The 11,227-nt window shown below is 42.5% G+C and overlaps 1 protein-coding gene across 1 annotated transcript; it reads right to left on the bottom strand.

The window, feature by feature from the left end:
* Nucleotides 1-3,860: 3,860 nt before the first annotated feature.
* On the bottom strand, nucleotides 3,861-8,432 carry LOC139549928 (uncharacterized). The gene is made up of 10 exons (XM_071360596.1): nucleotides 6,847-8,432; nucleotides 6,583-6,759; nucleotides 6,431-6,492; nucleotides 6,262-6,348; nucleotides 6,133-6,174; nucleotides 5,891-6,064; nucleotides 5,776-5,811; nucleotides 5,123-5,677; nucleotides 4,730-4,841; nucleotides 3,861-4,635 (listed from the first exon to the last, which is right to left on the bottom strand). Exons 1-7 carry the CDS (start codon nucleotides 6,908-6,910, stop codon nucleotides 5,776-5,778), a joined length of 642 nt encoding a protein of 213 aa, XP_071216697.1. The 5' UTR covers nucleotides 6,911-8,432; the 3' UTR covers nucleotides 3,861-4,635; nucleotides 4,730-4,841; nucleotides 5,123-5,677.
* Nucleotides 8,433-11,227: the final 2,795 nt, after the last annotated feature.

The following is an 11,227-nucleotide window of genomic DNA, read 5'->3' as shown; positions in this document are numbered from 1 at the left end:
TTGTACACTATTTGCCAAATTGGCCCATAACTTCACCTAACAACAAATATACCTGTAATGAACGAAGAAGCACTTTGGTTGTTATTGCATGACATACATAGTGTACTCTAGGATCCATAACAACAACATAGACCTACTGTAGGACCCATAACTTCACCTAACAACAACATAGACCTACTGTAGGACCCATAACAATAACATAGACCTACTGTAGGACCCATTACTTCATCTAACAATAACAGACCTACTGTAGGACCCATAACTTCACCAAACAACAAATAAAGGAGAATAGCTCTGTGTGTTGTACAATAGCCTATCCATCAAGGAACAGTTCTCTACACATTATGAGCAAAGTATCTCTGTGTGCAAACAGACTAACGAGACCCTACTGTAAATCAAGCAGACAATAACATTATAAACATCAATTTGTTAGGGATGTTGGATCCAACGTGGAGCACGGCATAACTGTCTTTACCAGAGTAATGAATGAAGAAGCACTTTGGTTGTTGTTGCATGTCGGGATGTTTGTCATTTGACTGTCATTCAGAAAATGATTTCCTGGATCAGCTGATGATAGTTGAACATGTGACTAACTAAACAGCTACAGTATTAAGAATTATGTGTAATTATTGAAGAACTGCGTTAATGACAGTATCCATTTGGGTGTTGTCAATAAAGTTAAAGGTGACTCTCGGTTAGAACCATTGAATTCAGCAAACTCTGAAATTATTTAGGATTTCTGCAAACTCAAATGATTTGGAATTTCTGTGCCTATGAAAACTGTTTTCCCACCGTAATATAAGGAAACTAAATGTTACTAAAACTGTAAACTAAAACTAAAACTGTACTAACAGGACAATAACCTAAACCACAAGGCCAAATCGACGCTGGAGGAGCTTACCAAGATGACATTGAATGTTCCTGAGTGGCCTAGTTACAGTTTGGACTTAAATCATCTTGAAAGTCTATGGAAAGACTTGAAAATGGCTTTCTAGCAATGATCAACAACCAACTTGACAGAACAGGAAGGATTTTAAAAAGAATAATGAATATTCACATGAAGATCAGTCTCCTATTGGATGACATCACAACCTCCCATCAAGCCAACTCCTTGAAGGCCTTACTATGACATCACTCACTCCTTCTAGTTTGCAGTTGTCTAAAAAAACACTATTTTGCTCAAAACATTTATTTGTTTCCCTTTAGTGTGTTTATACTTTACTGTATTTATATATCACTTTCAACAGGAAAAGTTTTTTATTTTTTTAATCACTGGAGGAGGTCATGAACAATTCATTAAAAAAAAATGTTCACCTTTATTTAACCAGTTGAGAACAAGTTATCATTTACAAATGCGACCTGGCCAAGATAAAGCAAAGCAGTGCGACAAAAACAACAGAGTTACACTTGGGATAAAGAAAAGTACAGTCAATAACACAATAGAAAAATCTATATACAGTGTGTGAAAATGGAGTGCAGAGGCAATAAAGGCAATAAGGCAATAAATAGGCCATAGTAGCAAAGTAATTACAATTTAACAAATTAACACTGGAGTGATAGATGTGCAGATGATGATGTGCAAGTAGAAATACTGGTGTGAGCAAAAAAAGTAAATAAAAACATGGGGATGAGGTAGGCAGTTGGATGGGCTATTTACAGATGGGCTGTGTACAGCTGCAGCGATCGGTAAGCTGCTCAGATAGCTGATGCTTAAAGTTAGTGAGGGAGATATAAGTCTCCAACTTCAGCGATTTTTGCATTTCGTTCCAGTCATTGGCAGCAGAGAACTGGAAGGAAAGGCGGCCAAATTAGGTGTTGGCTTTGGGGATGACCAGTGAGATATACTTCCTGGAGCGCGTCCTATGGGTGGGTGTTGCTATGGTGACCAGTGAGCTGAGTTAAGGCGGCCTAGCAAAGACTTATAGATGACCTGGAGCCAGTGGGTTTGGCGACGAATATGTAGCGAGGGCCAGCCGACGAGAGCAGTGGTATATGGGGCTTTGGTGACAAAACAGATGGCACTGTGATAGACTGCATCCAGTTTACTGAGTAGAGTGTTGGAGGCTATTTTATAGATGACATCACCGAAGTCGAGGATCGGTAGGATGGTCAGTTTTACGAGGGTATGTTTGGCAACATAAGTGAAGGATGCTTTGTTGCGAAATAGGAAGCCGATTCTAGATTTAATTTTGGATGGGAGATGCTTAATGTGAGTCTGGAAGGAGAATTTACAGTCTAACCAGACACCTAGGCATTTGTAGTTGTTAACGTATTCTAAGTCAGAGCCGTCCAGAGTAGTGATGCTGGACGGGCGAGCAGGTGCGGGTGAAATAAATAAATAAAATAGATCAGCAACGGTGGCTTGCAAACAGTGGATAGCAAGTAGCACACCTTTGGAATAACTATGTATAGTTATAACTGTAGTATCCTGTATAACTGTAGTATCCTGTATAACTATGTATAGTTATAACTGTAGTATCCTGAATAACTGTAGTATCCTGTATAACTATGTATAGTTATAACTGTAGTATCCTGTATAACTGTAGTATCCTGTATAACTGTAGTATCCCGTATAACTGTAGTATCCTGTATAACTATGTATAGTTATAACTGTAGTATCCTGTATAACTGTAGTATCCTGTATAACTGTAGTATCCTGTATAACTGTAGTATCCTGTATAACTATGTATAGTTATAACTGTAGTATCCTGTATAACTGTAGTATCCTGTATAACTGTAGTATCCTGTATAACTGTGTATAGTTATAACTGTAGTATCCTGTATAACTATGTATAGTTATAACTGTAGTATCCAGTATAGTCTGGGAGGAGGTGAAACCACTCAGGCTTATTTGATGTGATCTAATGTTTTGATCATCTAGTTTTCCTTACAAGCATTCAGTCGCCAAAGGGGGTTCGGTCATTCCTTTGTTTATATACTGTCTCATTGACAAAAATATTTTGGATTATTTGTTTACATCATTCCTTTGTCTCGACCCAGTACACAGTAAACGTACCGAGGTTCTAATGTTGCCAAGGAGACACATTTTATTATTTATTTAGTTTGGAGGGTTGGGGGTCTGACATCCAGGCGACACATTTGATTATTTATTTACAGTTTGGAGGGTTGGGGGTCTGACATCCAGGGGCCTGTTGCACAAAACTAGGATAAGGGATTAAGCCAGGATATCTTGGTGATCCTGGCTCAATTGATCCGTAATCCGGTTGCACTAAAGATGGATAGGGGGCAGGAGGATATGTTATGGTATAAATTACCATGGAGATTTATTCTGTGGAGCTAGCCTGCTCCAGACCAGGCTAAATTCCAGGATCTATTTAATCTCATCCCTAATGTCAGTCAGCAGTCACCACAAATGGAAACCAATAGTTATTTCACTGCTCACTATACATTGTTATCACATATAACTAGACCCACTGTTATTATTTAAACGTTTGTGATCATTAATTTCAATGATTTTGGATAAAAAATGATTTTTAGATGATGTTGCTATCATTAGATAATTTACAGTTTCCCATAGACTATAAGGCTATATATAAAATGATAGAATATTAGGGCCACAGAGGGGAAAAAAACACAAGTCATAATATTGTAACCAGTTGTTTTAAAGGAGGACAGTTGTTAAAATGACAGATGTGGGGCATTTCGTGAAATTGTACTTCAGTATGGTTTCATAAACAAAGACATGCTGATGTGCCAGAATATTAAGTATCACATTGTCATAAGTATCAAAACAATATGTAGCTTTTCTGCAGAAAGAACCAGCCTCATAAATTTATGACTTTATCCTTTTTCTTCAGTGTGGCCCTAGTACTCTGTCATATAAACAAATACACATTCCATATGAATATAAAAACACAATGTGTAACATTATGTTCCTTTATTGAATAAGGACAAAACAAAGCAGGTAAACCATCAGCTCCTTTCGAAACTGAAGTCACAGTGACTCTACAAGATGGAAAGCACAGAATCCAAGCATATTATACAAAATGATACATACACATTCAAAGGTCTGTATATAACACACCCTGCATGTCTGCACACTAAAATAAATGCAGGACAAATCCATACACATCAACAGAACAGACAAATGAATGGATGCAGTAGCCTCCCTGCAGCCTTGTATTACACACAGTATACCGCACAAACATCATAAGAGGCCAAATTCGTCAAAAAACGAACCCAAAAAAACCCAAATTCCTCTGCCACCGCAGGACATATTTAACCAAAATTGAAAGCACACATACTAACTAAAATAATTCAACACATATTGGTCCCTCAGCAGCCGACCACTGTCGTCATCAGGGAAGATTGCCGGATTGTCCCAGTCCATGGCTGGTGGCACTCTGGGGGCCCTCTCCTTCCTCAGGCAGGCCACATTGTGGAGGACAGCACAAGCCACAGTAATATCACATGCCCTAACAGGGCTGACCCTTAATTTGTGAAGGCAGTGAAAGCGTGCCTTCAGGAGGCCAAAGGTCATTTCAACTCTGGCCCTGGTCCTGGCATGGGCATGGTTGTAGGCCTGCTGTGCTTCCTGGGGGTCTGTGAAAGGTGTCAGGAGAAAAGGCTGGCAGCCATACCCCCTGTCTCCCAGCAACACACCAGAGAATTCACCTGTCAACACAAAATCTCATCATTACTACCTCATAAACACAGTGATATTCTTGACACAGCCATGATGGTTATAAATAGGGGTTGTGTGGCTTACCTTGTGATAGGCACTGATAGATTTCAGAGGCCCGAAAGATTCTGGAGTCATGGACTGAGCCAGGCCATTTTGCCACAACATTGCTGATCACACAGTCAGCATTGCAGACCATCTGAAATCATAAGATGAGGAATATTACACCAATCAATGCACATCACTGGCAATGCAGAGTGTTCGTCAATGGACAATATCAAAAAGTTATGTTCACCTGAACATTAATGCTGTGAAAGGATTTCCTATTCACAAAATCGGCCTCATGGGCACCTGAGGGGGCTTTTATCCTTATGTGTGTGCAGTCCACTGCACCAATGACATTGGGGAAACCTGTCACACAAAGTAATGAGTATCCTACTATGTGTTAACAGTTGTCCTGTAATTTGTAGATCCTCTTACCTGCAATCCTATAGAACTCCTCTTTGATGTCACAGAGTCTTCTGTGGCCAGGGAAGGAGATGAAGACATCTGCTAATGCTTTGATAGCCAGACACACACTCCTTATTGTGCGGCAAATTGTGGCCTTGTTCAGCTGTTCTGCATCCCCCACTGAGTACAGGAAGGCTCCACTAGCAAAAAAGCGCAAGGCCACACAAACCATTTGCTCCACACTCAGTGCATGGCTCCGTGCAGTGCGGTGCTTAATCCTGGGACCCAGTAGTCTGCATAGATACCTGATGCCATCTGCAGAAAACCTGTATCTTTCATATAGATGGTCATCAGGGAAGGCCAGTGGGTCCAACCGGTCCCTGAAGACCCTTTCTCGCCTGAAGGCTCTCCTCAGCACAAGTGCTTCTTCATCCACCACATCTCGCACGAATGGGCATGCCATTGTCAGAGCAGAAAGGAACACACAATTTTGGGCCTTCATATAGGCTAGTGGCCACACCTGGTGCTGGGGGGGTGGGCAAAAGAGGGCGATGCCTTATAACGATGACTTGGTTGTACTGATTGCTGGGAAAATAAAAAAAACCTTAGAAAGATGCCACCGTCCTGTGTGCTCACAATAAGAGCTCATATGTCATGGCTCACTTGACTTTACGAGAATATACCTAATTTTTATTTTGAGCTGTGTCATCTTCTTGGAGCTGGGGGAGGAAAGAAAAATAATGATTAATACATTTGTGTTACAGTTAGCATACAGTGTACATTGAAGGCATATCTCACCTCCCTCTCAAGTTTCTTTATTTCAAGGTCCAGTTTCCTAATTGTCCTCTTTTTTATTTCGGACTCCAGTGCAAGATTTTCCATCTTTTTCTTCTTGTACTGAATGTCTATGTCTGCCAGTTCTATTTGGCGCCGGAGGTGGTTGCCATACAACTTTCTGATAGCTTGTGAGCTCTGTGAACACAATACAATTAGCGCAGCTGGAATTTGGCAGGATGTGGTGTCCTTTTATTAATACGCACTATGTTGCCAGGCTGGTTTTCCCACTGTATAGCATCTGGGTCCTGTAAAAGAAATTAGATTTTTTGATTTTGATGAGGACTCCTCACCATTGTAGAGTAAATAGTACTTTCACAGTCTTAACATGATACCTCATGCCTTCTGGAATCCAGAGAGATGGTCTCCTCCTCATCATCGTCTCCATCATGTGCTGTTGCTGCTGCACTGGGGCCTTCACCCTATCACATTTAATCGGATTCATATTGAAGCTAGTAGACAAGACATGCCAGGCCTACAGTATGCCTTTGATGGAGTACTCACTGGATCAGCATCGTCTGGTGCTTGTGCTGGTGGCTCTAACAGGAACACAGTGCTGCCAGACACTGCAAGGCAATAGGTAAACCAAAGTCAGACAGTCCAAATTGATTCAATATGAATGTGGTTGTATCCCATGTAGAGATGGAAGGACATACCTTGAATGAAGCGGGTGGCATCTTGGGAGGAACCTATGCTCGTCTCTTTCCCCCCAGGGATCCCCTCTAAGACGGGCCTGCCTTTATTTAGCTCCAAGGCCATGTCCTCTGCTGGGGTAAGGTCAGCCTTTGGTGACCCACCACCCGTGCCTTGTCTGTGGGTATTCTTTTTCACTGCTAAAACAGTACAGACAATGTGTGAGCAGGCACCTTCTGGGTACAATATATGCTTGTGCTTTGTTAAATATTAGTCAGGGACCATACCATTCTGCAGAATGTTCTTGTATTTGATTTTGACCTGCTGCCATGTCCGTTTTGGCCCGTTCATGTTTAATCTACACACACACACACACACACATTTAATGGAGTCACACTGCAAAAAATTACTTGGTATTTTTGTCTTGTTTTCAGTAAAAATATCAAAAAATGTATCATAGCTTTATACAGTGTGATGGAGTTACTTTACACAATTTCACTCATATCTGCAGTGCATTTCAATTAAAAATTTAACCGTTTCATAATTACAGTACAACTGCATTTTTGGAGATGTGAATTAAATATTTGAATTGTAATTGTGATGTTTCAGCGGAGCGGTGAGTGTGTAATTGTGCACTACTTACGCATTCAGGCGGTCTGCAATACTTTGCCACGCTTTTTCTCTTTGCTTTATCACTGTGGCGGTGTTGCCTTTCTTCTTAATTATATCTTTTACCTCCTCGTATGCCTCCATGAGGATTTGTGCTTCCGACGGGGAAAAGTACGCGGCTCTAGTTGCCATGGTAAATCAGTTAATCTGTGATCTGTGGCGGGGTCTATTTGAGTGAGCCGTGAGCGCGCACCTATCCAGGATTGGTTTCACCTGGCTTAATGAATCCGTGTCTGCTCATCCTGGCTTGGTCTTTGTGCAACCAATTAAGCCTGGACGCACATGTTTTGGCTTCATTGAGCTCAGCTGAGTCATTTATCCCGGATGTCTTAATTCTACTTTTGTGCAACAGGCCCCAGGTAGGCAAATTGAGAACACGTTCTCATTTACAATTGCGACCTGGCCAAGATAAAGCAAAGCAGTTCGACACATACAACAACACATAGTTACACATGGAGTAAAACAAACATATAGTCAATAATACAGTGAAAAAAAATAAGTCTATATACAATGTGAGCAAGTGAGGTGAGATAAGGGAGGTGAAGGCAAACAAATATATGTATAAATAAATAAAAATATAAAAAGGCCATGGAGGCGAAGTGAGTACAACACAGCAAGTAAAATAAAAACTAAAAAACACTGGAATGGTTGGTTTGCAGTGGAAGAAAGTGCAAAGTAGAGACAGAAATAATGGGGTGCAAAGGAGCAAAATAAATTAATAAATAAATACAGTAGGTAAAGAGGTAGTTGTTTGGGCTAAATTGTAGATGGGTTATGTACAGGTGCAGTAATCTATGAGCTGCTCTGACAGCTGGTGCTTAAAGCTAGTGAGGGAGATAGGTGTTTCCAGTTTCAGAGATTTTTGTAGTTCGTTCCAGTCATTGGCAGCAGAGAACTGGAAGGAGAGGCGTCCAAAGGAAGAATTGGTTTTGGGGGTGACTAGAGAGATATACCTGCTGGAGCGCGTGCTACAGGTAGGTGCTGCTATGGTGACCAGCGAGCTGAGATAAGGGGGGACTTTACCTAGCAGGGTCTTGTAGATGACCTGGAACCAGTGGGTTTGGCGACGAGTATGAAGCGAGGGCCAGCCAACGAGAGTGTACAGGTCGCAGTGGTGGGTAGTATATGGGGCTTTGGTGACAAAACGGATGGCACTGTGATAGACTGCATCCAATTTATTGAGTAGGGTTTTGGAGGCTATTTTGTAAATGACATCACCGAAGTCGAGGATTGGTAGGATGGTCAGTTTTACAAGGGTATGTTTGGCAGCATGAGTAAAGGATGCTTTGTTGCGGAATAGGAAGCCAATTCTAGATTTGACTTTGGATTGGAGATGTTTGATGTGGGTCTGGAAGGAGAGTTTACAGTCTAACCAGACACCTAGGTATTTGTAGTTGTCCACATATTCTAAGTCAGAGCCGTCCAAAGTAGTGATGTTGGACAGGCGGGCAGGAGCAGGCAGCGATCGGTTGAAGAGCATGCATTTGGTTTTACTTGTATTTAAGAGCAGTTGGAGGCCACGGAAGGAGAGTTGTATGGCATTGAAGCTCGCCTGGAGGGTTGTTAACACAGTGTCAAAAGAAGGGCCAGAAGTATACAGAATAGTGTCGTCTGCGTAGAGGTGGATCAGAGAATCACCAGCAGCAAGAGCGACATCATTGATGTAAACAGAGAAGAGAGTCGGTCCAAGAATTGAACCCTGTGGCACCCCCATAGAGACTGCCAGAGGCCCGGACAACAGACCCTCCGATTTGACACACTGAACTCGATCAGAGAAGTAGTTGGTGAACCAGGCGAGGCAATCATTAGAGAAACCAAGGCTGTCGAGTCTGCCAATGAGGATGTGGTGATTGACAGAGTCAAAAGCCTTGGCCAGGTCAATGAATACGGCTGCACAGTATTGTTTCCTATCGATGGCGGTTACGATATCGTTTATGACCTTGAGCGTGGCTGAGGTGCACCCATGACCAGCTCTGTATCCAGATTGCATAGCGGAGAAGGTGTGGTGTGATTCGAAATGGTCGGTAATCTGTTTGTTGACTTGGCTTTCGAAGACCTTAGAAAGGCAGGGTAGGATAGATATAGGTCTGTAGCAGTTAGGGTCAAGGGTGTCCCCCCCTTTGAAGAGGGGGATAACCGCAGCTGCTTTCCAATCTTTGGGGATCTCAGACGACACGAAAGAGAGGTTGAAGAGGCTAGTAATAGGGGTGGCAACAATTTCAGCAGATAGTTTTAGAAAGAAAGGGTCCAGATTATCTAGCCCGGCTGATTTGTAAGGGTCCAGATTTTGCAGCTCATTAAGAACATCAGCTGACTGTATTTGGGAGAAAGAGAAATGGGGAAGGCTTGGGCGAGTAGCAGAGGGGAGGGCAGTGCTGTTGTCCGGGGTAGGGGTAGCCAGGTGGAAAGCATGGCCAGCCGTAGAAAAATGCTTATTGAAATTCTCAATTATAGTGGATTTGTCGGTGGTGACAGTGTTTCCTATCTTCAGAGCGGTTGGAAGCTGGGAGGAGGTGTTCTTATTCTCCATGGACTTTACGGTGTCCCAGAACTTTTTTGAATTTGTGTTGCAGGAAGCAAATTTCTGCTTGAAAAAGCTAGCCTTGGCTGTTCTAACTGCCTGTGTATATTGGTTTCTGGCTTCCCTGAAAAGTTGCATATCACGGGGGCTGTTCGATGCTAATGCAGAACGCCATAGGATGTTTTTCTGTTGGTTAAGGGCAGTCAGGTCAGGAGAGAACCAAGGGCTATATCTGTTCCTGGTTCTAAATTTCTTGAATGGGGCATGCTTATTCAAGATGGTGAGGAAGGCATTTTAAAAAAATGACCAGGCATCCTCTACTGACGGGATGAGATCAATATCCTTCCAGGATACCCCGGCCAGGTCGATTAGAAAGGCCTGCTCGCTGAAGTGTTTCAGGGAGCGTTTGACAGTGATGAGTGGAGGTTGTTTGACCGCTGACCCATTACGGATGCAGGCAATGAGGCAGTGATCGCTGAGATCTTGGTTGAAAACAGCAGAGGTGTATTTGGAGGGCAAGTTTGTTAGGATGATATCTATGAGGGTACCCGTGTTTACGGAATTGGGGTGGTACCTGGTAGGTTCATTGATAATTTGTGTGAGATTGAGGGCATCAAGCTTAGATTGTAGGGTGGCTGGGGTGTTGAGCATGTTCAAATTTAGGTCGCCTAGCAGCACGAGCTCTGAAGATAGATGGGGGGCAATCAGTTCACATATAGTGTCCAGAGCACAGCTGGGGGCAGAGGGTGGTCTATAGCAGGCGGCAACGGTGAGAGACTTGTTTTTAGAGAGGTGGATTTTTAAAAGTAGAAGTTCAAATTGTTTGGGAACAGACCTGGATAGTATAACAGAACTCTGCAGGCAGTCTTTGCAGTAGATTGCAACACCGCCCCCTTTGGCCGTTCTATCTTGTCTGAAAATCTTGTAATTGGGGATGAAAATGTCTGAATTTTTGGTGGTCTTTCTAAGCCAGGATTCAGACACGGCTAAAACATCCGGGTTGGTAGAGTGTGCTAAAGCAGTGAACAAAACAAACTTAGGGAGGAGGCTTCTAATGTTAACATGCATGAAGCCAAGGCTATTACGGTTACAGAAGTCATCAAAAGAGAGCGCCTGGGGAATAGGAGTGGAGCCAGGTACTGCAGGGCCTGGATTCACCTCTACATCACCAGAGGAACAGAGGAGGAGTAGGATAAGGGTACGGCTAAAAGCTATGAGAATTGGTCGCCTAGAGCTACTAGAGCAGAGAGTAAAAGGAAGTTTCTGGGGGCGATAAAATAGTTTAAAGGAATAATGTACAGACAAAGGTATGGTAGGATGTGAATACAGTGGAGGTAAACCTAGGTATTGAGTGATGATGAGAGAGATCTTGTCTCTAGAAACATCATTGAAACCAGGTGATGTCATCGCATATGTGGGTGGTGGAACTGAGAGGTTGGATATGGTATAGAGAGCAGGGCTAGAATCTCTACAGTGAA

This window comes from Salvelinus alpinus, chromosome 2 (genome assembly GCF_045679555.1).
Source record: "Salvelinus alpinus chromosome 2, SLU_Salpinus.1, whole genome shotgun sequence".
NCBI classification, from domain to species: Eukaryota; Metazoa; Chordata; class Actinopteri; order Salmoniformes; family Salmonidae; genus Salvelinus; species Salvelinus alpinus.
This window is presented reverse-complemented; position numbering and strand designations above follow the sequence as displayed.

Coding starts and splice junctions, on each gene's coding strand:
- LOC139549928 (XM_071360596.1), bottom strand. CDS start 6,910: ATGAACGGGCCAAAACGGACATGGCAGCAGGTCAAAATCAAATACAAG. Junction 6,493..6,582: donor TGCCACCCGCTTCATTCAAG/GTATGTCCTTCC, acceptor ATTGCCTTGCAG/TGTCTGGCAGCACTGTGTTC. Junction 6,349..6,430: donor CACCAGACGATGCTGATCCA/GTGAGTACTCCA, acceptor TAAATGTGATAG/GGTGAAGGCCCCAGTGCAGC.